The sequence below is a fragment of the Rattus rattus genome, chromosome 8 (genome assembly GCF_011064425.1).
Source record: "Rattus rattus isolate New Zealand chromosome 8, Rrattus_CSIRO_v1, whole genome shotgun sequence".
In the NCBI taxonomy this organism is placed as follows: domain Eukaryota; kingdom Metazoa; phylum Chordata; class Mammalia; order Rodentia; family Muridae; genus Rattus; species Rattus rattus.
The window spans coordinates 110,927,503-110,953,278 of NC_046161.1; the positions used below are offsets into that span (position 1 = coordinate 110,927,503).

The following is a 25,776-nucleotide window of genomic DNA, read 5'->3' on the forward strand; positions in this document are numbered from 1 at the left end:
CCCTTGGGTAGTAATTTGGTTGTATGCGGACACCTGAGCATAACAGAAGGGCACAGTACACTGACACCATTCTCCTTACTGACTGGTGGCCACTCGCTGCCTGCATCCAGCCCAGCAGCTTCCGGGTCTCCATATCTTTCCAGACACTTGGAATGATTGCACTTCAAGCCTTTCTGTCACACAATGAGTGCCTAACAAGCTTTCACTGTAATTTTAATTTTGCTTTCCTTGATTAGAAGGAGGAGGAGAAAGAGGAGGAGGAGGAGAAGAAGAAGAAGATCAAGGAGGAGGAAGAGGAAGAAGATGATGATGATCAAGGAGGAGGAAGAGGAAGAAGATCAAGGAGGAGGAGGAAGAGGAAGAAGAAGAGGAAGAAGAAGATCAAGGAGGAGGAAGAGGAAGAGGAAGAAGAAGATGATCAAGGAGGAGGAAGAGGAAGAGGAAGAAGAAGATGATCAAGGAGGAGGAAGAGGAAGAGGAAGAAGAAGATGATCAAGGAGGAGGAAGAGGAAGAAGAGGAAGAAGAGGAAGAAGAGGAAGAAGAAGAAGAAGAAGAAGAAGAAGAAGAAGAAGAAGAAGAAGAAGAAGAAGAAGAAGAAGAAGAAACATACATTCTGGAGTGACTAGAACATTTGTAATGTTGCTTATTTAAAAATTTTTTCTTACTCTATTGGTCTGCCATGTTTCTCATATCTGACGTTTAGATATGGGTCATGACTCCGGGTGGGAGCTGGCACAGGTGTCCTCTTTCTCCTGAGAGTTCTCCCCTAGGGATCTCTCAACCTGTGGGCTGCCACCCCTGTGGGGGTTGAATGACCCTTCCACAGGGTCACCTAAGACCATTGGGAAACACAAATATTTACATTATGATTCATAACAGTAGCAAAATTACAGTTATGAAGTATCAACAAAAATAACTTTAAGGTTGTCACCACAACATGAGGAGCTGTGGTAAATGGACACTGCATCAGGGGAGTTGAGGACCACCGCTCTAGGAGGTAGCTGCTCTAGGAGACGGTTCAGCAGTCACCAGCACTTGCTCCTCCTGCAGTGAACCTAGGTTCCCAGCAACCTTTTCCCGCAGCTCACAACCATCTGTAACTTCAACTTGGTGAGATTCTATGCCCTCTCCTGGTCCCTGTGGGTACTGCAGAGGGTGTGCTTATGCTCAGACCCACATAAATGTTAAACAGTTATCATCTGGTGAAACAAAAATTCTTAGTTTTAGTATACCAAAGTGTATGTGTTCTTCTCTCCTGGTGAGTGTTTCTTACGTCATATGTAATGACTTTCTCTACCCTGAGGCCATAAAGACATCCCTCTGGTTTTGGTCTCCTTATACCTTAGAATTTCACAGAGAAACGGAGAGCTGCGCTGTCTCTGGCGTATGGAGCTGAGGTTCCTTACTTGGTTTAATTATTCCTCTAGGTCTCCTGATTCTTCACAGTCCTTCACCACAGACTGACCCTCCCTGTTCTGTGGAGTGACCTTGATCACAGGTTAAATGCCCGTGCTAGCACACACACACACACACACACACACACACACACACACTCACCCCGCTCTGTTTAGAGCTAACCTCACAGCAATGACTTTGTAGTCAGTTTGACCCCAGTGGGGGTGATTTCACCTTTCTTGTTTTCCTTCCTCAAAAATGTCTTGGCTGTAATTTACCCTTTGTGTTTCCACATACAAAGTCCGTTTAGAGTCCGGCTGCCAAATAATGCCATGAATGCGTACTGAGGCTGCCCTGGGAACCTCGCTAGATTGATGAGACATCTGCGGTTTCTACAATGCTGAGATTTGGAGTCTAATGACCTAACATCATCTCCCCATCTTGGGGGGTTGTTTCTGTAATTTACTCAGTGTTTTGATATCCTTTTTTTTCTTTCTAGGCGCTTGATATTTTGAAATGCCAGTGTAAATGATACTTCAAAAATTATTTTAATTCCAGCTTGTGGCTGCTATAAACATATGTAACCGATTAATGTGTATTAATTCACACAACCATCTTGATGTACAGTCATGAATTCCAGTAGATTTTAAAGATCTATTTTCCTAAGTATTCGTGTGTGTGTGTGTGTGTGTGTGTGTGTTCACATGCACATGAGTGTGGGTACCCATGGAGGCCAGAAGAGGGCGTTGGATCCACGGGAGCTGGCCTCCGCGGGCGGTCGCACTCACGTGCATGTGAGCGCACATGCAGACAGTTGCCAGCTGCCCAGTGTGAGTGTCAGGAACGCTGTGAGAGGCTCTGCTGAGCCAGCCTCGAATGCTAACAGTTTCTCTCTAGGTTTTGTTGGATATTTTATGTCCTCTACATAATTCTCTGTAAGGTCCAACATGTCTGGTAATTTTCTTTCCCATGGACTCTTTGTTTCTATGCTTGCCCTACGACCCCGCCCAGAACCTTCTCTATGGGGAGGATGGACAAGTCCAGAACCTCCTCTATGAGGCTGGAAAGACAAGAGCAGACAACTCTGGTATCTATTTTCCCCCTTCGGTCTCAAAGGAGGAGAGTTCCACACTCACAATTACGTTTGTCGAATGAATGCCTTGGATGGGGAGGCACTACTTTTTGAAGAATTAATACTTTTTTTTCAGAGTGTGACCATTTCTTTCTGTTCCAACTCTTCTAAGAGTTTTGAAATCATAAGCAGAAACCAAATGGAGTTTCCTGTATCGGTTAAAAGGGCTAGACAATTTCCCCTCCCTTTGCTATGTTAATAGAGATGAAGCACCTTTCCTGTTGTGGCCTGTGTTGCTTCTAGAATTAGCAAGAGGGAATGGCGGGGTGGGGGAAGCTTTTCAGAGACCTGAAGGCTTAAGCAAGGGCAGGGACATCTGCCCCAGCTGTGGTGATACATCTGTTTTTAAGAAATTATTCTGCTCTCAAACAAAAGAGATTTAGTCTGCCAACCAGAGTCACGAGAACCCTGGAAACATTACAGTCCTTGTGAGGCCACCATTCACAGTTCCTTCTCCGTTTGCTCCTTCAAGAGCAGACCTTCCCAGCATCTGATCCTTACGTGCACATGTGTGTGCGTGTGCGTGCGTGTGCATGTGCGTGTGCGTGTGCGTGTGTGTGTGTGTGTGTGTGTGTGTTTAGGAGAGGACTCACCCACCCAGGGCATTGGAGACTAATGACATAAGACCCTCTAGGCATCAGAGTTTGAAAAAAAAGAAAAACTTCTTAAAGTTCCAAAGTGGAGTCAAGGTTGATAACCACTACTCTACACTGTCTTGAAGTTTCAAATCACGCACGTACTTGGGGAAAAGGTACACAGAAGAAACCTGACCGTTGCAAAGTCAAAGAGGCAACAGAATTCGAACTTTGTCGAAATGAAAGCTGACATGAAATACAGAAAGAAAAAGGGAAGGCTTCTAAGAGAGAGACGACAAGGGGCGCGGCGCAGGAACGGCGGCGACGTTACTCACTCGACTTTCTCTGGAAGATCAGTTCGGGTCATGCACACGCAGTTGACCAAAATAGTGATGGTGATGAATATGGAGAACCAGCTGCGAGGTCACGTTAAGGAAGTGAGAGTCACCGCCACTGCCCGGCATCAGATCTCCTCGCTGCTGAATGAGGCATTGGCAGCCCAGTTAATCTGGGCTTGGTGGTCTTGTTGTGAGGTCACTGCTCACACCTATTGAATGCCTAGTCCACGCTGAGAACTCTATCTTTATAATTAGTAGGAGCAGTGGTAACAGCAGTAACGAGAGTCCTGCATATTAAACCTGAGGCCTCACACTAGGCAAATACTTTTCCACTGGGCCAAATCCCTAAACCTTGTCCAATCCAGCCAAATGCCATTAACCCATGGGTAGCTTTTATCATTTACATTTAGGATCTGGGAGAACAGCATGAGGAGTCTTAAATAGCCTTCCGGCATCCTGTTGCATCGTGCAGCCCGGTAACCATAGTAACCAGGTGGAGGGTATTATTTTTTATGAAAATCGGTTTAGTTAGATTGTTTTCCTAAGCCGAGATCAACCACGTTGAAGCAGTGGATTCTGGGTAGGGACGGCCAAAGCAGGCCCAGGGAGTGAAATCATGGCTCTGGAAAGGTATTCCAAGGAGAATGGGGTGTTACTAGCCAGAGAGAGACTCTTAGGAGTGAAGGTTTGTCTAAAGGATACTCAGAAGGGGAGGGGGGCTTTGCAAGGAAGGAAGGAGCACAGAAGTGAATAAACAGAGGCAGGATGAGTCTAAGCAGACCTCTCTCAGGCAGGCATTGGCTCACCATGAGCTCCTACGGTCCCTTGTAAAGGAAAAACACCTAACCTAGACAGAAGTTTCACCTAGACAGAAGGACGGTACTCACCCCTCATCATTTCAACTCAGGCATAAACATTTGAAATCATCGTAGTTTTCTGTAGATAACCTTCCTGGGTTTTGTTTTATAGTTACTTAGGAAAACACCTATCTGAGCAGGGAAATTGTTCCAATGAATCCACATTTCCCCATTAATTTACAATGAAGAGATATGCTCACACAGTGGGGGGGAACTTAACCCAAGGATGAAAATTAAAACTGCATCTTTAGTTCCTCAAACAAGCGGTGTGATATCCCGTGTCTATGAAGGCGTTCACAAAAACATGTGACTGGAGTTTTAACTCTGAATGAAATATTATTGGAGTGCAGGTTCTATACCTTGGAGAATCTTGTTTGGGGCTGTAGCAACCAAACAGGTAAGTCTTTCCGTACATGCTTGGTGAGGAGGAGACCCTCGTGGTCTTTCTGTCCAGCTGCGTCTCCCCCAGGTAATTAACTACTCAAGGCAGAAGGACTATTCCGTGCTCACTTGGTTGCTGATGGAAACTGTATTTTCTAATTAGCTGTTGTTTACTGATTCAGCTGGGGTCCACGGAGGACAGCATGCATTGGGTCATTATAGACATCTTCTTTTAAAGCATTTAAAGTGGTTTCGGTAAGCAGTGTAATTTTTAAATGTTTTTATCTTCTTTTATATACTACATCCCAACAGCAGTTTTCTCTCCCCCAAGTCCCCTGAGTATCTCTCCTCCTTTAGCTCTCCCCCAGATTCATCCCAGCCACCCTCAGAAAATAGTGGGCCTCTCAGAGACATTGATCAAGCACAGCCAAACAGGCTACAGGAGCGTACTCTTGTTCCCAAGACTGGACTAAGCAGCCCAGGAGGAGGATAATTCTTAAGGAGTTGGACAGAGAAAGTATGTGTAACATCTTGAATCTCGGTGGCATTATTTCTTTAAATATATTTTTAAAACAAACACTGGTGCTTTGTCTTCAGTAGAACAATATAATTTATATAGCAGATAGACTGTAATAGACTGACTTGGCATAGCCAAAAAACCTGGAAAGAATTCGGGTTACCTGACTGGTCACACTGATCCTAGTGCAGGAGAGATTCAAGGAATTTAAAAAGAGAGCCCAGTCTTCTCACTGGTGCCTCAAAGGAGGGACACGCTGGAGTCTTTCTGATGCAAAACTGAGTCTCGCTGCTTCCGTGTCCAGAAGTTGAAATCAAATGTATTTTCAAAAAAGCAACATTTTGCCAGAGTAGAGATAGCCCGCTGAGAGAATTATTACCTTAATCTGTGTCTGTTCACTTGCTGTCTACGTTCTGGCTGAAGACACTGCCCGTGACAAGCTGGAGGCTGGACCTCTTAACTAGCTGTGTGACCCTGGGACACTTCTGAAAAGCCTCTGAGTGTTGGTCTCATTATCTGTAGAACGAGGGACTGCTAATTCTTTCCAAGGCTCTTGTACCTGTGAGAGTGTTGACACTCGGGAGGTACTTAGCCACTGGGGGGTGGGGAGGACTCTGATTATCAGGAAGTATTCTGAAGAATCTAAAAACCCAAGATCCAATTAAAAAAAAAAGCAGAATTCCTATTGAGTAGCCATAAAGTAACCACAGCAAGAGAAAATGGCTGTACGCCATCAGCAGGGTAGTTACACAGTGAGTATGTGGAAGGCTCTGCTCCTCCAGGCTTCTGAGCTCTGGTACTGGGCAATGTACTAGGCTGTTCCTCAGTGGCTGGGGTTGTCTAAGGAAAGAGTAAACCTGTTTCTACTAACCCGCACTTGGGTACAGAGACTGGCTACTCTACACACGAACTTCTTGGAAGCCGGGGCTGCCCTAGATGCTGAGAATTTCCTGTTTGAAAGATGCCTGGAAGCCCAGCTCAAGTCGTCCTTTTAGCTACTTTGGCTTGGGTCGAATAAACACAAAACCAAAACAGCACCGAAGGTGACTCCCAGTGCTCCCTAAAGGAGCTAGGGCAACACAGACCAGGGACTAATAGGTCTAACTACGCATCCTCGTGGCGGGAACCTCAGGCAAACTGTATATTTAACCTGCTGGTAGTTTGAGGGTAGCTCGTGATGTTGCCAGTGCGCACGACCAGTGAGGTCCCATGGACGATGATGAGGCTCTGCCTATAATAGAATGCTCTCTTTCTTGTCTGGGAGGCATTTCTCTGTTGCATAATGAGCAACCGCCCCCAGCACGGTCTAGGATAGTGTGACAACTCACGCCTGCGCCTGCGCATCTGACCAAAGAACCTTGGTGTCTTCTTACCAGCCATTATCCCGTGGGGGAAAGCATGCTTGGTGGTGGCTTTGCCTGGGGTATCAGTAAAACTCACACCATAGAGCAGACATTTGAGTACTCTCTGTGTGGCACCACAAACTATGTTCGCAGGGTGATGACGTTGACGTGATGACGTCACTCTCGCAATCGGATTCAATCCGAGCGAGGAAGGCTCTACTGCCAACCTCTAAGAAAGGCGCCAGAGGCAGAGCATGAGTCTGAAGCAGGAAAAGCAAACTGTGCAAAGGATACGAATGGACAGACACTTTGATGGCTGTTCTTCTGATCAGGTTGAAGGGACTGAAGAGCCACAGGGCCCAAGTGGCACTGAATCTGGAAATGGTTCTGCTTTTATTCAACACCATGAATGTCTAGAAGAAAGCAAAGCGCAAGTGGGTTCCGTGAGAAACAAGAATCTGGAGTGGCTACCTCATAGGATCTGTTTGAAGAACCATGGCCACTGACCATCCCTGGACTCTGTGGCTGACTGTGAACCAAGACAAGCCCACTGAGAGTGCTTCATGGACAGGCTACTACCTCAAGGGCTATACAGTACACCCAGGCAAGATTCTGACTACAGATGGTTGAGCACAGTTGCATTTAATCCAACGCAGGCACACAACGTGTGTGTGTGTGTGTGTGTGTGTGTGTGTGTGTGTGTGTGTGTGGGTGGGTGTGTGTGTGTGCCTTGATGAAGAAATTCAATTGTCATTCCTCAGGAGCCTCCCACAAACTCTCACTGGCTTGGCGCTCACTGAGAAGGCTAGGCTGGCCAGACAGTGATCCCCAAGGGCCCACCTGCCTCTGCCTCCTCCTTCCCCTGTTCCCACCTCCTGCTCCTGCTCCTCCTTCCCCTCCTCCCTCTCCCTCCTCTTCCACCTCAGGAGTGACATTACAACTTTTCCCCCTACCTGTTTTCTAGGGATTAAACTCAGCAAAGTTCTGTACTGACTGAGCCAGCTCCCCAGCTCCAGAATTTAATTCCCCTCTGACAAGAGGACACTGGTCCTGTGATGTTCCTGTTTTCTACTACCTGAGTCTCCGCTCTAAACCATCTCAGTCCCCTCCTCTGTGTATTTAGGAGGGATGCGTTCTTGGAAAGAGAGAGGAGGGAAAAAGACACCCTCTGTGTCTTATCTCTTCTACAACTTTATTTGCTTGTTCCAGTTCTTTGTCATTTCCGAACGTGTACTTACCATATTTGGGCTGCGATAAACATCCAGGGTGCAGCACAGGAGAGGAAACTGTCATGGTAGCCTCATTAGACTATCAGGTCTCACTCTTCTGATCAAAAAATCATTGAATACTCTAGTTTATGTTGTTTAAAACTTTCTTGCTTTGTTCATGTGTATTTGTATGTGTATATATATATATATATATATGATAGAAGTTTGTATATCTATGCAACTCATCTATCATTATCTGCCTATCTATCTATCTATCTATCTATCTATCTATCTATCTATCATCTGCCTACCTTAGATCTATGATCTAAGATGGCTTCAAAGCTCAGGTACTGAAGGCTTATTTGTCAGCCCACTGCAGTACAGCACTACTGTAAGGCGATCAAAGCCTAAAAGTTGTGGTCAAGGGAGAGAGCGTTAGATCACGAGAGGTATCCCATTGAGGGTAAACCGGGGCCCCAGGCTCTTCCTCTTTCTCTGTTGGCTTCCAGGCCACTGTGAGGTGAGCACTTTTCCTCAGTGTGTACGTGCTACCTGGTGAACTGTTTCACCCAAAGTGCCAAGGCCAAGAGAGCATGGACGAGCAGAGCCCTCTAAAACTATGCATGAAATGACCCTTTCCTCCTTCAAGTTTATTTTCTGTGATATTTTGTTACAACAAAGGAACACACCCACACCAACATACACACACAATGTCTATGTACACATATCATGTTTGTATATGTGTATACATCCTTGATGGCCAGTGTCGTCAGCTTAACACAATCTAGAATAACCCAAGAAGAGACCCTCCATAAGTGATTGTCTAGACTGAGTTGTCCTGGTGGCATGTCTGTGGGAGTGTAGGGGTCTGAATAGACTTGGCCCCTATAGATTCATGTGTTTGAATGCTTGGCCATAGGGATTGGCACTATTAGGAGACCTTGCTGGAGCAGGTGTGGCCATGTTGGAGGAAATGTGTCACTGGGGAGGGGGTGAGGTCTCCTAAACTTATGCTTCACCCAGTGTAGAATTCCAGTCTCCTCCTGGCTGCCTGCTATACCTCTCAGCTCCTCCAGCCCCATGTATGCTTGCGTACTGCCTGCCCATTGCTGTGCTCCCACCACGATGATAGTGGATCGAACCTCTGAATGTTTGCCTTTGAGTTGCCCTGGTCATGGTGTCTCTTCACAACAGTGGAACCCTAATTAAGATGGGGGAATTATCTTGATCATGGAAATTAAGGTGGGAAGACCCAATCACTGTGCATGCCTCTATCCCAGGGCAGAAGATGCCATCCACATAAGAGGAGAGAAAGAAAATTGAGCACACGTATGCTTCATTCATCGTCTTCAGACTCCAGGCATGATGTAGCCTGCTCCCTCATGCTTCCCTTCCCATGACTTTGCTACCTCGATAGGCGTGTAGCCTGGAACTATGAACTAATAAATCCTTTCTCCCTTAAGTTGCTTATGCCCATGTATGTTATCACAGCAACCTGGAAGGAAAGTGGGGCACATACTATATTAGAAATGGTGTGTGTGTGTGTGTGTGTGTGTGTGTGTGTGTGTGTGTGTGTGTGTTTTTAAAACCCAGGAGCACATAGGTACATCTTCCAGTGGCTGCTGTGAATGGTGCTGCTCCCTTGGGTACGTCTACATGCTTACGAGATGATCTAAGTAAGAGACAGGTGATAGTAAACTATTATTTCAAGACAGTTTTGACTTCTGTAACCCATGAGAGAGCTTGGAAAACTCCAGAGGCTCTGAGACTATATGTTAGAGAACCCTGGCTTAAAGCATTCCTCTCAACTTCAAAAATCCATGCTCTTGATCTGCAAAGAGAAAGAACATCTCCAGAGGCTCCAAGCTGGGTCTCACCCATGGGGAAAAAAACAGCTTTCCAAGTAAGTTCTGCAGCAGCTGTCTGCTTTGGGGATTTGGGGGGTTTGGTTTAGTTTGCCCCATCGCAGAGTTCCTAAAGATTCAGAGAGGGAGGTGTGTTCACCTTGCTTCACACCAGCCTATTCATTCACTAACAGCTACTTCACAGGATGAGGGAGGGTGAGGAGTTCCTGGGCTGGGTGGGACTGAGGCTCACTCCCGAGAGCTCAGTGCAGATGCTCCCGGTGGCAGCTCTTACCCGGTGTGTGCTGTAGAAAGGGTCTAGGTCCTCCAGGGGCTCCCCGACCAGTTCTGCTGGGAGCTCACCATAGAACTTGGGCAGCTGGTTACAGGCTTTCAAGTCCAGCTGAGGCCTGGGCTTCTCGCCCTTGTCCTCCTGTCCTCTGTGCTTGGTTCTGGCCTTCTTGGCTGCGCGGTGAGCAGCAATCTGCTTCTCAATCTCTGCCAGTGACTCTGGAGTGAACCGTCTGAAATTGGTCGTTCCCACGGACGCAAAGGGGAGCTCCATCTTCTCATTCTTCTTGGGGAAGAATTTGCACTCTTCTGGGAGGAAAATGACCAGAGAGAGGTGACAGCTTGCCCACTGGAACCCTCCTGTCCATCACCCCCGCTTGATCGGTAGAACAGCTCCCTATCTTTGTCTCCAGCTACTCAGTACCTACCGCCCCCCCCCACAGGCACACATTCCATCCTCTGCAGGCCCTCTACAGACCCAGGTACCACACGTGTGGTGTGCCTTTGCTCCCTATCTCTGAAGCCATTGCTCCTTCCTCACTTTGCAAGAAGCCTTATCCCATCCCCCACAAACTAACTTTACAAACTTTGACATTATTCCCCTCATTATACTGAGAAGTATGGTTTCTTCTAACAAACACAGAAATATTATAAGAGCAGATTTTTGTTTTAATCCCACGTGTGGGGACACGGGGCTGCTTCTGATTGTCCACAGCAGCTGACTATGATTTGGTGCTTGCTCTAACAGGGGCATGATTTTGCCAGGCGCTGAGAGTTTCTGTAAGTGTGTGACATTTGAAATTCTGGGGACTTTTCAGAGGATATCAGGTCTAGAGCCCCCATGGGTAGGTTGTTGATTGTTGGCTGCTGTTGGTTGTCATTTGCTAATAGTCATGTGAAAAGAAGAAAGAAGAAGAGAAGGAAGAAGAGGAGGGAGAAAGAATAGAAAGTGGAGGAGGACGAGGAGTAGCAGTAGAAGAAGAGGAGGAAGAAGAAGAATTAGAAGAAGAAGAAGAAGAAGAAGAAGAAGAAGAAGAAGAAGAAGAAGAAGAAGAAGAAGAAGAAGAAGAAGAAATGAAGGAAGGAAGGAGGAAGAAGGAAGAAGACAAAGAAGAAGAAGAAGAAGAAGAAGGAAGAAGAAGAAGAGAAGAAGAAGAAGAAGAAGAAGAAGAAGAAGAAGAAGAAGAGAAGAAGAAAAAGAAGGAGAAGAAGAAGAAGAAGAGGAGAGAAGAGGAAGAGGAAGAAGAAGAAAAAGAGGAGGAAGAGGAGAGGAGAGGAAAGAAGGAAGAAGAAGAAGAAAGAAGAGGAGGAGGAAGAAGAGGAAGAAAGAAGGAAGACTTTGGCTCCTGACCTCTATCTTAAGTCTCACCCTCCCTTCTGGCCACTGCCTTTTATCTGCTGCTATTTTTCCCCCCTGTATTTCTCCCTTTCTTTGAACTGCCACTGGGTCCCACCATCCAGAGAAGGGGAGTTCTCTTCACAACCACATTAGATTGGATTTCTCCCACTTAAATCCCAAGCTTAGATCAGTCTAGAGCCTCTGGGTTCAGTTTTCCCTGAATCTAGGATGCTCTAGATTGGAAATGCCAATGAAGATGATCTGAGAGGTCAACGACGAACTCTTCATTGACTGGTCCATGTCTCTTCATGGAGACAGCCAAAGGTCACGTTTTCTAGTTGATGGGGAAAAACAGATCAAACCTCTGACTCACCTGTGTTCACAGCCTATATCACCACCCTCCTCCCTGCCAGGGCCAGTCCTTGGCTCCCGCTTTAACTCTCAGCACCGCCCTATCCCTTCCCCTCTTCCCTTCCAGGCTCCTCCCTATTAGCAATTGGAACTGCCTAACTCTCCCTGTTTGTTTGTTGTTTGTTAACTGTGACAATATGTGTTTGGTGAGCCAGTTCAGGTGATAAAAATGTCCACTGTGCGAGGCTGGACACCTAAGTTCTACCTCTGAAACCCATGTAAGTAGTAAAGGAGAGAATTGACCCTGGAAATTCATCCTCTGATCTGCAGACATACGCCATGGCCTGCCTGCCCACACACATACATTGTGAAAACATGTGCAGACACATGTGAATTAAATTGCTAATTTTGAAATAACTTGCTTAGGGCCGGGGAAATAGCTCAATGACTGAAGGCACTTGCTCTGCAGGTGTGGAGCCCAGAATTTCATTCCTGAAGTCCACACTGAGGTGGAAGAAGAGAACAGACTCCACACAGAGCTGTGACCTCTACATGTGTGTATGTGTATGTGCATGTGCATGTATATGTGCATGTGAACGTGCATGTGAACATGCATGTCCATGCATATGTGAGTGCATGCAGACACATACACACAAATATTAAGTAAACATTATTTTAACCATCGTTTGTTGGTCAAACAATGGCCCATGCTGACCCTGCCTCCTTTCCATCCTCTGTGGCTCTGCTGAGTTTCACAGAGGACATCCATGCAGTGGCTGGAGACCATCGGGGAGAACAAGTCCTCTGTGAAACATATTCTTGGCCCTCACCTCACTGAGTGCTACCAAGGATACCACAGACCTTTTGGTGGCTAACTCAGGGGACTGTTCTTGCCCTCTTGGTGGCCTTATTGGCTGTCTTAACCACCTGCCACTTGGAATGCTCTCTTGTCCTGATTGCTGGGAACCTCTTGGGTTCTCTCCCTGGATGTCTGCTTCCTTCTCCATCCCCACTTCTTCAGCTTTTCCTGAAAACTGCTATCAATCTTGGGGTCTCCTTTATGCTGTGGCGTTTTGAAGAGCAGCAGCATTTGAATCACTGGTAATGGCTAACATTTATGGAGACCCCGTTATGTTTCAGAGTGTGGCTTAAGCAATTTGAACACACTGTCATAAAGCCATCAGTGGGCCTTCTTGGGTATTAGCTTCAATGTACAAACATAGAAATAGAGAGGCCACATCAGACTTTCCAAAATGACATTGTTAATAAGTGGTAGGACGAGGATCTGTTCTCCAGGGAGTAGCTCGTCCCTTCTCCCAGGTCAAGTCTCTGGAGTCACTGAGTCTTTGCCCCAAGTCTCACTTCTGTAGGACCAAGGACTTCATGTGGCATCTCCTTAAGAGTGTCTGACTGGCACCTTAAACTTAGCCTGCCTCAAACAGAGCCCATTATCATCAGCCACTCTTTCTAATCTTTGACCATCCTCTATGACTGTCTGGCTCTATGCATGGCCCCAAATAGCCTATTCCTGGGCGTGTCCCCAACCTGGGTCCTTTCTGTCTTATTTACAACTACAACTGCATATAACTTCTCTCCGTGTCTTCTCCCTAACTCTCACCAGCCATACCCTAGGTATCTTCTTCTTGAACTTCATTCATTCATTGAGAGTCTATTTCTTGAGCCTGTAGTCAGTCTGCTCCTTGCTTTTCCTGGATAGTCCTCTCAGCCCCGAACTCTTCACTGTGAGGCGAACTCCTTGTCCCTATACAAAGTCTACACTCAATTCCCATTTCATGCTTCTATAACCTTCTATGTTTCTCCATAAACCTATGGTCTAGGATTGCTCTTGAGTTTCAGATCCACTACTAAAGATACAGTAGAGGGGCCAAGAAATGCAGCCATTCTGCCCAGAAGCTGACCCCGCCCCTAGAAGGCTTGACGTTTAGAATCCATAGATTCCAATAGATGATGTGGAACAAATAGCAGAAACGACAAAAGTGAGCACATCTTGCTTAGAAAAGTAGAGCCAACCATCACAGTCCACAGAACCAAAGAAATGGGCAAATTTAGTGACTTTTAGAAAGGTAGTCGGTGTGCCCCAAAGTCAAGCCAGTGGTGGCAGAGAGGGAGGGGAGCATTAGCTTCCTCTAGTGGGGCCCTGGCTGCTCCCACCGTACCCAGAGACAGCTCTTAGTCCAGTGGTCTTGTGATGGAGACCCTGCTTGCTGAGCCCATCTGGAGCCAGAACTCATGCTCAGTACTAACTCAAGGGAGAGTCTGTTTGTTGCTGCTAGCCCTTGGGTGTACTGCTGTTCTGGAGAGAGACTTTCCTATACACCCATCTTGACTAGCTTGACACAGTCCTAGAGTCATCTTAGAGGAAAGCCCCCACTGTCTAGATCAGATTTGTCTGTGCGTATGTCTCTGAGTGACTATCTTGATTGTTTATTGATGAAGAAGGGCCCAGCCCACTGTGGGCGGTTCCATCCCTAAGCAGGTGATCCTGAATTCCATAAGAAAGCTAGATGAGGGTTGGGGATTTAGCTCAGTGGTAGAGCACTTGCCTAGGAAGCGCAAGGCCCTGGTTCGGGTCCCCAGCTCAAAAAAAAAAAAAAAAAAAAAAAGAAAGAAAGAAATGTAAGTAAAGAAATACATCTAATAAAAAAATTAAAAAAAAAAAAAAGAAAGAAAGCTAGGTGAGTATAAGCCAGCCTGGGAGCTAGCTAGCATGCAGCATCCTCTGTATAGCATCCTGCTAGACTTCTTTGTGAAGTGAGTTCCTTGGTCAGAGATAATGGTGTGTGGAATAGCTAACCCCTTTAAGGTCCTGTCTTGATTTTCTATACTGATGGACAGTGGTCTTGGGATTGAAAGCCAAACAAACCCTTTCTTGCCCAGAGTTGATCTTAGTCAGGGTATTTTATCATAGCAGCTCCCTGTCTTCCTTAATTCCTTCTGTCACTTCTGTGACTTTCTCTACTTCCTCCTCTCTCTTTCTACCCTTGTACTTGGTTTCTCTGGATTGACAAGTGAGTGTGCCCGCCTCCACGGCACGCGGGATGAGATGTCTTCTGCTTCTCACACTGCTTTCGTGTGTCCCTATAAACCCACATTGGCCATTTTCACGTGGGCATTCCCACACCTTTCCTCCGATCTCTAGACTTGCCATCCAAGTGTCTCTGAACACACCAGCTTGAATACCCGGTAGGCACCTTGGAATCCTTGGGTCTCCTGACATTACCGTTCCCCCATCCCCACCCCAGACCCAGTATCTTTCTCAGATGAAAACTCAGATGCCCCTTTATGCCTCTTTCTCCCTCAAACCTTCTTTCTTTGTGCCAGGCACTAGTTTAGACTCTGGGTTACAGCAACTAATGCACTATGGCTCTATGACCTTTGGGGACCTTATTTGGTCAGTGTCACAGACCTTTACTCCTGAGGATAAAATAGCTGAATTATGGTGACACTGTGACTAGAACCTAGCTGAAGCACAGTCTAACCTCACAGGCCTTTCCCCTGGACCCTACACTTGGTGTAATCAACCATGCATTCATCCCCCCTCTACCCGTGTGGATGTCTAATGGATGTGAAGGTCCAGGCCCACACATGCTCTTCCCATAGTCTTTCACCATTGCAATACATGAAAACTTCATATTTTCCAAAGCTTAGGTTCCAAGCTTTGAACCTTCGTACTGTTCTATTAATGTGTGCCTGGGTTTTGTGAGGTCTTTGAGCCACTTGAACTTGAGTTTTGTGCAGGGCAATAGATATGAGTCGACTTGAATTCTTCTGTACGCTAACATCCAGTTAGACCAGCACCATTTGTTGAAGATGCTTTTCCCCTACTGTGTATTTCTGGCTTCCTTATAAAAAATATCTCTGGCATCCATAGGTGTAGATTTATGTCTTTGTTTCTAATCCATTGATCAATGTGTCTGTTTTACCATGCAGTTTTTATTACCGTAGCTCTGTAGTACAGCTCGAGGTCAGGGATGGTGATACCTATGGAAGTTTTAGCTATTCTGGGATTTTTGTTTTTCTGCATAAAGTTGAGTATTGTTCTTTCAAAGTCTATAAAGAATTGTGTTGGAATTTTGATGGGGATTGCATTGCATCTGTGCACTGCTTTTGATAGGATGGTCATTTTTACTATATTAGTCCTGCCAATCCTTGAGCATGGAAGATCTTTACATCTGAGATTTTCTTCAAAGACTTGAAGTTTTCACCATACGAATCTTTCATTTGCTTAGTTAGAGTTACCCCAAGATACTTTGTATTATTTGAGGTTATTGTGAAGGGTACTGTTTCCCCGATTTCTTTCTCAGTCCACTTATCATTTATATATAGGAGGGCTACTGATTTTTTAAGTTAAATTTGTATCCAGCCACCTTTGCTGAAGGTGTTTATCAACTGTATGAGTTCCCTGATAGAATTTTTGTATTGCTTATACATACTATCATATCATCTGCAGGTAATGATACTTTGTCTTCTTCTTCCTTTCCAGTTTGTATCCCCTCTCGGGCTCCCTTCTCTCTCTCTTCCTCCCTCTCACTTCCTCTCCCTCCCTCTCCCTCCCTCTCTCTCCCTTTCTCCCTCTCTCCCTCATTAGTCTCATTGATCTAGCTAGAACATCCTTTGTTTTTTCCGGAGCTGAGGACTGAACCAAGGACCTTGCCCTAGGTAAGTGCTCTAACACTGAGCTAAGTCCCCAACCCATAGCTAGAACTTCAAGTACCATATTGAACAGATATGGAGAGAGTGAACAGCCTTGTCTTGTTCCTGATTTTAGAGAAATTGTTTTGAGTTTCTTCATTTAATTTGGTGTTGGCTATAGGCTTGTGGAAAATTTCATTTACTATGTTTAGGTACGCCCTGTGTGTCTCTAATCTCTCCAAGACTTCTATCATGAAGGGGTATAGATTTTGTCAAAGGCCTCTCAGCATCTAGTGAGATGATCACGTGGGGTTTTACTTTCAGTTTGTTTATATGGTGGATTTTCATATATTGAACCGTGCCTGCATCTCTGGCCTGAAGCCAACTTGGCCATGTTAGATAATCTTCTTGATGTGTTCTTGGGTTCAGTCTGAGGGTATTTTATTGAGTATTTTTGCAACTATGTTCATAAGGGAAATTGGTCTATAATTCTTTCTTTGTTGATACTTTGTGTGGTTTGGGTATCAGGGTGTCTGTGGTCTCATAAAATGAAATTGGCAATGTTCCTTCTGTTTCTGTTTTGTGGAATAATGTGAGTAGTATTAGCATTAACCCTTCTTTACAAGTCTGATCAAATTCTGTGCTAAAACTGTCTGGCCCTGGGCTTTTCTTGGTTGAAAGACTTTTAATGACTGCTTTGATTTTATTAGGGGTTATAGGTCAATTCAGATGGTTTATCTGAGCTTAATTTAACTTTGCTAAGTGATATCTATTAAGAAAATTAGTCATTTCTTTTTTAGATTTTTCAATTTTGTGGAGTGCAGTTTTTTAACCTGACAGAAGAGAAAGTGAGGAATACCCTTGAACACATGGGCGCAGGGAACATCTTCCTGAACAGAACACTTAGTGCTCAGGCACTAAGACCATCAATTAATAAATAATACCTCATGAAATTCTGTAAGGCCAAGAGCACTGTCAACAGGACAAAATTACAGCCTACAGATTGGGGAAAGATTTTCACCAACTCCAGCTCTGACAGAAGGCTGATATCCACAATATATAAAGAACGCAAGAAAGTAGACGTCAACAAACCCAGCAATCTAATTTTAAAAATGGGGTACAGATCTAAACAGAGAATTCACAATGGAGGAATCTCAAATGACTGAGAAACACTTAAAGAAATGTTCAACATCCTTAGCCACCAGGGAAATGCAAATCCAAACAACTCTGTGATTCCATCTTAAGCCCAATAGAATGGCTAAGACACAAGTAGCAGCTCATGCTGGCAAGGATGGGGAGCAAGGGGAGCGCTCCTCCATGCTGGTGGGAGAGCAAACCTGTGTAGCCACTATGAAAATCAATATGGCAGTTTCTCAGAAAATTGGGCATTAATCTACCTTGAGACCCAGCTATACCACTCCTGGGCACACACCCAAAGGACACATTATTCTATCACAAGGACACCTGTCAACTATGTTCATAGCAGCTTTATTCATAATAGCCATGAACTGGAAACAAACTATCTGTCCCTCAACTGAAGAATGGAAAAAGAAAATGTGATACATTTACACAATGGAGTGTTAAAAGAAAGGGCATCATGAAATTTGCAGGCAAATGTGGGAAACTGGGTAAACTCATCCTGAGTTTGGCAACCCAGACCCAGAAAGACAAACATTGAAATGTATTCACTTATAAGTGGGTATTAACTATGAAATGAAAGCTACTCACAGTACAATCCACAGACCCAGAGAGGCTAATTAACAAGGAGGGCTCTAGGGGGAACACGTGGACTTCCTGGAAAGGGGAAATAGAATAGATTTTGTGGGTAGACTGCGGGTGGGTAGGCATGAGAAAAGAAGGGTTCATGTGGGTGACGAAGGGATGGGGTAGGTGGAGAGTACAGGGGGAAACAACTGGAATTGGGGGGGGGTCATTTATGGGATAATGTGGAAACCTAGAGTTTCGGAAACTTCCTGGAACCTATAAAGGTGACCCTAGCAAGGAGTCCTAGTAATACAGAATTCAGAACCTGAACCGGCCATCGTCTGTAACTAGCCAAGGTTCCCAGTAGTGGGACTGGGACATCTACCCAACCACAAAACCTTTGACCCACACCTGTCCTGCCTGCAAGATATGCTGGGGCAATCGTAGCTCGAGGTTGTAGGTATGACCCACTGGTCTAACGAGGCCCAAGCCATGAGAGGGACCCCATCCATGCCCAACACTGCCTGGATGGCCAGGAACTGGAAGCCAGATGGCTCAGGGACCTAGGGTAGAACCACACACACACACACACACACACACACACACACACACCACGTCAATGGAGTGACTTCTCATGATACTCTGCTATACTCACAGATTCATGCCTAGGCCAACTGTCATCAGAGAAGCTTCCTCTAGCAACTAACGGGAGCAAATGCAGAGACCCACAGGCAAACACTGGGTGGATCACAAGGAACCCCGCAGAAGAGGGTTTGGGAGAATTGCAGGGACCAGAGGGGTCAAGTATACAAGGAGAGCGTGGCTCACAGAATCAACTAGGCAGGGATCACAGAGACCAAAGAGAGGACCATGGAGTCTGCACAGCTCTGCATTAGTTTCTCTGTGTTCATGCTGTAGTTGTTTAGCTTGTGTGTGTGTGTGTGTGTGTGTGTGTGTTTGCACATGTGCATCTGTGAGAGTGTATGTGTGTGAGTTATGTGCATGTGTGCATGTGTGTCTATGTGTGTGTGCATGCATGTGTAAGTGTGTGTGTGTGAGTATACAGGTGTATGTGTGTTTATATGTGTGTGTGCATGTGCTTGTGTATGTGTGTGTATGTGTGTGTGCATGTGTGTGAGTGTGCATGTGTATGTGTGTATGTGTGTGTGAATGTGCATGTTCTTGTGTGTGTGCATGTGCATGTGCGTGTGTGCGTGTGTGTGTTGAGCCTGGTTTTGATGCATCTTCCTATGCTATGTTCACTTGATATCCCTGTGAGGTCTGCTCTCTTCTGGAGGGAAATGGGGAAGCAGTGGATTGGGGGGGAGTGAGGGAGGACTTAGAGTGGAGAGAGGGGAGTCAGATGTATTGTATGAGAGTTGAATGCATAAGAAGAAAAAGAAAATGTGGTGCATTTACACAATGGAGTATTATTCGGCGGTTTTAAAAAAAACTGACATGAAATTTGCAGGCAAATGTACGAAACTAGAAGAAAAATCGTCCTAAATGAGGTAACCCACACCCAGAAAGGCAAACACGGTATGAACTCATTCATGAGTGGATATCATCTGGTAAGTAATTGATAACCATGCTACGGGCCACAGACCCAGAGAGGCTAAGGAACAAGGAGGGCTCTTAGGGGGTGGGGAATGCAGGGATCTCCCTGGAAAGGAGAAAAAGAAGGGATTTTGAAGATGAACCTGGGCAGTCAGGGCCGGAAACAGGAAGGGTCAGGGGAGGAGGGGAGAGAGGAGGAAGGGTATGGGGAGAGATGACTGGAATTGGGGGGGGGAGCATTTGAGGGTGGGGAAAGTGGAAACCAGTGCAATGGAAACTCCCCAGGATCTGTGAGGGTGACCCTAGCAGGGACTTCTAGTAATGGAGGATACAGAGCCCTAGCTGTTCATCTGTAACCAGACATGACTTCCAGTGTTGGGACAGGAACACCAACCCAGCGACAAAACCTTTGACCTACAATCTGTACTGCCTGCAAGATGTGTGGCGGCAGAACTTGTGGGTGTGGCCAACCGATGACTCATCTACAAGAAGGAGTCCATGCCAGATATGGCCTGGGTGGACAGGAGCTAGAGGCTGGATGGCCCAGAGACCTAGGTTAGAACCAAGCATGACCGGCCAATAAACAAACAAACAAAAGATTCAGTCATCACCAGAGACAGCTCCTTTCCATCGGAGTTTAGGGAACCCTGCGGCAGACTGGGAGGGGAGCCAGAGGGCTGAAGGACACCAGGAGAGCACAGGTAACAGAATCAACTAAGCAGGGCTCTTGGGGGCTCACAGAGACTGACGCAGCAATGGCAGAGCCCACGTTGCTCTGCGCTAGGTTCTCTGTGTGTATGTTATAGTAGTAGTAGTAGTAGTAGTAGTAGTAGTAGTTGGTGGTGGTGGTGGTGGTGGTGTTAGGGGGACTTGAAGTCTTGGGGGACTCCTGACAGTGGGAGTTGGGTTGTCTCTCAGTCTTTCGCCTGCTCTTAGACCCCTTCTACTCTTGTTTGGTTGCCTCGCCCAGCCTTGATGTAAGGGTCTGTGCCTGGTTTTATTGTATTGTGCCATGTTTGGTTGATGTCCCTGAGAGGCTTGCTCTTTTCTGGGGAGGGGCGTGTCAGAGGGGACAGAGAGAGAGAGAGAGAGAGAGAGAGAGAGAGAGAGAGAGAGAGAGAGAGAGAGAGAGAAGAGGTGGGGGAAACTAGGAGGAATGGAGAGACAAGAAGCTGGGGCCAGGATGTATTGCACAAGAGAAGAATAAATAAAAACAAAAGCCAAGAAACTTCCTATTGATTGGAAACTCTCGATCTGAGGGCATACAGCCCCCCCCCCAGATATCCCAAGTATGGCTACCCTCACAGCCATGGCCAAAACCACTCCATTCCACTGCCACCCACCTCTACCACTGGTTTGTAGCCCAGGGCCCCACAACCCTTCACCTGTGAGAAGTCCTCTTAGCTTGTTCACTGTACCAGTCTCTGGCCACTCTGAAGCCTGTGCTTGCCGTGACCAGAATGATCCTTCAGCCTGCACCCTGTGCTGTGTTCCCATCAATACAGCCTGGATATTATGAGCTGGTATCCATTGTCTCTCACTTCCAAAACCGCAGTCCTACCCACAGACTGCCTTGCTCCCCCTCTCTCCCTTCCATCGATGTGTGTGTGTCCATGCATGATTGTGTGTGCACATGCGCAGTACAGATGTACTTGCTCCTATGTGTGGACACCGGAAGACGACCTCAACTGCCATTCTTCAAGTGCAAGGGTCTCTCGATGGCCAGTGGCACACCAAGTAGGCAAGCCTGGCCTTCAAAGCCAAGGAGCCTAATCTGCTCCACTTTCCCAGAGCTGAGTCTAAAACCTTGCACCACCACGTCTGGCTGGTGTTGGTTTGTTTGTCTGTTTGTTTTTCGGGAGTCAAACTCAGGTCCTTCTGTTTGCAAGGCAAACGTCTAACCAATGGGAGCTATATCTCCAGGCAAACGTCTAACCAGTGGGAGCTATCTCTCCAGAACGCAGCCTTGCTAGTTCTTAAACGCACAGAGCACAGACTTTTGAGTCAGGATCTCACTCTGTAGCCTGGTCTGAGACTCACTAAGATGCCCAGGCTGGCCTTGAGCTCATGATCCTCCTGCCTCATCGTCCTGAGGGCTGGAATTATCACTATATGGCCACCACATGGCTGCCTTATGAAGCCATTTTGCCTCAGCTTTTCCCAGCCTCCTGTCTCCTCTGCCCAGTTCTGTGTTCATATTTATACCCACGCACACACCTTCCACTTGGCCGTACTAGCCGAGGCTCCCCCGGCATTCTCTCCTGAACAACAGACCCTCTCCCTTTACCTTCCATGATACTTAGTAACATTTTTACACCCAATGTTAATTTTCTATTTGCTCATCATTTATCTCTCTCAGCAGGAGTCTTTTCTCCCAGGTATGGATTTTGTCCTGTTTGATTAGCTGCGGAACCCCTAACACTGAAACAAACAAACAAAACACCTGGCACATTGTTGGAGAGCAACAAATATTTGTTGGATAAAATGGATGAATAATCAGCTGACCCGAAGGGGCACGAATAAAATATTTATGGACTAGAATTTGACATCTGGCCCAGGATTAAACTCTGGGAAGTTAGGGGGGAAATCAAATGTTTTTAAAATGTCAATCTCATAGACTGCTTCATGTTGCTGCTGTAAAATCAAACAAGCAAACAAACAAACGTGCCTTGTATTTGATTTTTAAAATGTACCAAAATCTACCGTGTTATCATAAATACCATTCTCTGAACAGAAGGAAGAATGAGTGGAGGCAGGAAGTGGAGAAGTACTGAACAATGGAATGGCCAGTGCACGGAAACACCAGGCAGACACCTTTGAAGAACGGACCAGCTTATTCTGGAGAGGCAGTGATCTTAGCGATGAGGGCCACGAGCGAGCTTGCTCTGAGAATGGTGGCCCCAATTAGCACGAAGAAATAAGAGGGCACAGGTGGGTTGCTGAGTTGCAGAGAGAGCGAGCGAGCAGGACTGGTGTGTATACAAGTATGTGTATGAATGACCAAGCTCAGCACAGCAGGCATCCCAGAAGTGGAACCACACCAGTCTCAAGTTCCGTGAGTCAGCGGGGAGTGCTGAGAGGGTGACTTGGGGACTGAGGCTGCTTGGGCCTTTGTGTCTCTGTGAAAGTGTGACTGAGCTGGTGGCTGGAAACAGTAACTGAGAGGAGGTGTTGCCTGAATCAGAGTCATGTCCCTTAGGTTGGAGTGTGTTAAGTTCTCTGGTCCACGAAGCCAATAACAAAGCTAGCCCAAGAGCTCGCTCACACTGGACTTCCCATCACAGTGGGACTGTGGGATTAAATGTCCCTGCTGTGCATGATGTGGGCAGTGTGGACATACTGCTCAAGACTTAGAGATTGTTCCTAAGATATATATGTGTGTGTGTATATATGTGTATATGGATGTATATGTGTATCTCTCTATATATTTATATATTTAACAAGTCATTGGAATAGCAGGCTTTCTGGTTATATGTGCTGTCTAGGGAAGAGAGAATGGAAGCTGCTATACCATGAATATGATGAAAGGGGGCTTGAGTGTGATGGAACTGCACATTGACAGCACAAGCCGTGACCCTGTGCAGTCATCGGAGATGGAGGAGTCTCAGATATCCTTACACCGGAAAGAAGGCAGAGGAAGGGAGGGGCACAGTGTTTTGGCTGGCTATTGCCCATCCAGATTCACTCCTGCAAGGAGTCCAGCTGCTCGGCGTGTGCTCGGCTCTGTCCGTGGTGCTGACCCTGAAGTGCAAGGGTGGTATGCGCTGAGCCTACCAGTTCCTGTGAACCTTGGAGAGTGAATGATTTGCAGCAGTAAGGAGTGTGTGTGGCTGGAGGGATCAGGTTAGCTGTTTCTCTGTGAGAGCTAAGAGAAAATACGTAGAAGTTGACTGAGAGAATAAAAGAAAGTGAAATGTTTCAGTTATGAAATCAAGACAGCTTTACTCTCCAGAGTAGAGAGCCAAGGAAATTGAATAAAAGGAATATTGGATCGCAAGAGTCTTTGTTTCCCTAAATTATTGGAAATTAAAAAGTATGTTTGCTTTATGAAGACAGAAAGAAAAAAAGAGAGGAAGGAAGGAGGGAGGGAGGGAGGAAGGGAAGTAAGTCAGACAGACAGACAGGAAATGAAATGAAGACATCCCCTATCATAAGATATGGGAATGGGGGTGGCCCCAGAAACTCAGAATGTTGAGGCAAGTCAGATCCACATACTTTGAACTGTAACTACACAGAAAGCTGAGAGATGGCCCTGTTGGTAAAGTGCTCACATTGAAAAGGACCCAAGTTCAATCTGCAGAGCTCATGTTTAAAACAAACAAAGCCAATCTGGGAGTGGGGGAGTGTGCTTGCAATCCCAGCGCTGAGGATTTGAAGACGGGAGGATTTCTGAGGTCACAGGCCAGCCAGCCTAGCCTACTTGGTGAGTTATAAACCCTCCCTCAACACACAGCAAAGTGGATCGTGCCTGCTGAGCAATCCCTGAGGCTACCCTCCAGTCTCTAAACACACGTGCACACAATCACTTGGGCATCTAAACACACATGCACACACGGAGAACACATGGTTTTGTTGAAATAGCCACTAGGCTTGGAGACATAAAGTATGGATTGGACCCTGACTAAGCCTTTGAAATTCTGCGACCCACACTTCTGTGTGTCCATTACCTCTGCTCTGCTCGCCCGACACCGTGGTTCAGAGGAACAGGTGATGTATGTGAAAGCATTCGCAGGCTAAGTGCTGTGCAAACACAGAGTGCCGATGTTAACGTTCCCATCACACATGTGATAGCCACTCAGCCTATTTCCATAACACACCACTGGCTCTCGGGCACACAAATTAAACAAGCGTGCGGGCTCGTTTGCAATTAAATTGAACACAAAAAGACTTGCAGTGTTCCACTTTATTTCTCCACACACTGTCTTTAGTCTGTGAATACTTCTAAATATGATTCAGCTGCCCAAGATAAAAGCACTCACTCGATGGGGCAATTTAAATGACAACAACCCCCAGGAAACTGAAGGGGAGTGTGCTGGGGGTGAGGTTTTGTTCAAAACATACAAAACCTACTTTCTTTTTCCTCTGTCCCCACCCAATCTTCTACCCCCACCAACTCCTGTACTTTCCATAAGACCGATCTCAGCACATCACTTGCAGAGCTCTGGGAGGAGTGTGGCTAGAAGAAATGAATTTTCATCATTTTTGAGACCCTGGCCTTCCCTGCCGGGTATTAGCTAAAGAACTCAAAGATTCTGTACGGCTGAAGCAGAGGCTTCATTCAAATGTAATCTTAAAATGACCAATGGGATTAAGTTGTGTGTGTACATGTGTGTGTGCGTGTGTGCAGATAGTGTACACGCATGTGTACGCATGCACGCGTACATGCCTGGAAGCCAGAGAACAGCTCTGCTGTTACTCATCTTACTTGTTTTGTTTTGTTTTGAGATGCAGTCTCACTGTGTAGCCCTGGGTGACCCAGAACTCACTCTGTAGATGAGGCTGGCCTTTGGCTCACACAGGTCTTCCTGCTTCTGCCTCCTGAGTACTAGGATGAAAGGTATACAGCACCTCTCCCAGCTCACCTTGTTTTGAAACTGGCCTGGTCAGAGGGTCCCAGGGGACACACCTGTCAGTCTTCCTAGTTCTGGGATTACAAGTGTGTTACCACCATGCCTGGCCCTTTTAAATTGGCCCCTTTTAAATTCTGAGGCTCGAACATTCCTGCTTGCACAGCAAGCACCTTACTGCCCAGGCTCTCCACCCCTCCCCCAGTCTTAATTAAGCCGTTCTTGGGGTGCTGGCCTCACTGGTTCAATTAGGGGACCTGTTATTGCAGAGGACAACGTGGGAAACACATCCATTCGTGCTGTGTCTCCACAGTCTTCTACACTGTGTGTCCCTGGCTCCTTTCAACCCAGCTTTTACTAAAGCTTCAACCACCACCAGGGTGCCAATTCTGGGCACACTCTCAGGCCTCCGTTTTTGCTTGTGTTGGCAGGATGTGGCATAATTGACCATTCCATTTTCCTTAAAACCCGCTCTGTGTGTTCTGTATGAAACTTCATTAGAGGTTTCTTTTTTGCTAAGCCGTTAAATGTCGGAGCTTCTTGAGATTCTATCTAGACGCCCTTACATGTCCTTTCTCAGAGTGACCCAGAATTTTCTCTTCCGGCTTCAACAACCATTGCAAACTCTCTCCTGATCTTTAATCTACTCATTCTCTTGAATATATATATATATATATATATATATATATATATTCTAAATTGCCCTTTTTTTCTGTATCATGT

General features: G+C 46.2%; 1 protein-coding gene across 1 annotated transcript in view; it reads right to left on the reverse strand.

Annotated features, from left to right (window-relative positions):
- Positions 1 to 25,776, reverse strand: part of Scn10a (sodium voltage-gated channel alpha subunit 10) — a 112,742-nt gene that overhangs the window by 77,104 nt on the left and 9,862 nt on the right. The window contains exons 2-4 of the mRNA XM_032909574.1: positions 9,887 to 10,188; positions 6,834 to 6,952; positions 3,439 to 3,519 (exon numbers count right to left, since the gene is read on the reverse strand). Of these exons, the coding sequence (XP_032765465.1) occupies positions 3,439 to 3,519; positions 6,834 to 6,952; positions 9,887 to 10,156 (470 nt within the window). The 5' untranslated portion in view covers positions 10,157 to 10,188. The remainder of the gene's footprint in view (positions 1 to 3,438; positions 3,520 to 6,833; positions 6,953 to 9,886; positions 10,189 to 25,776) is intronic.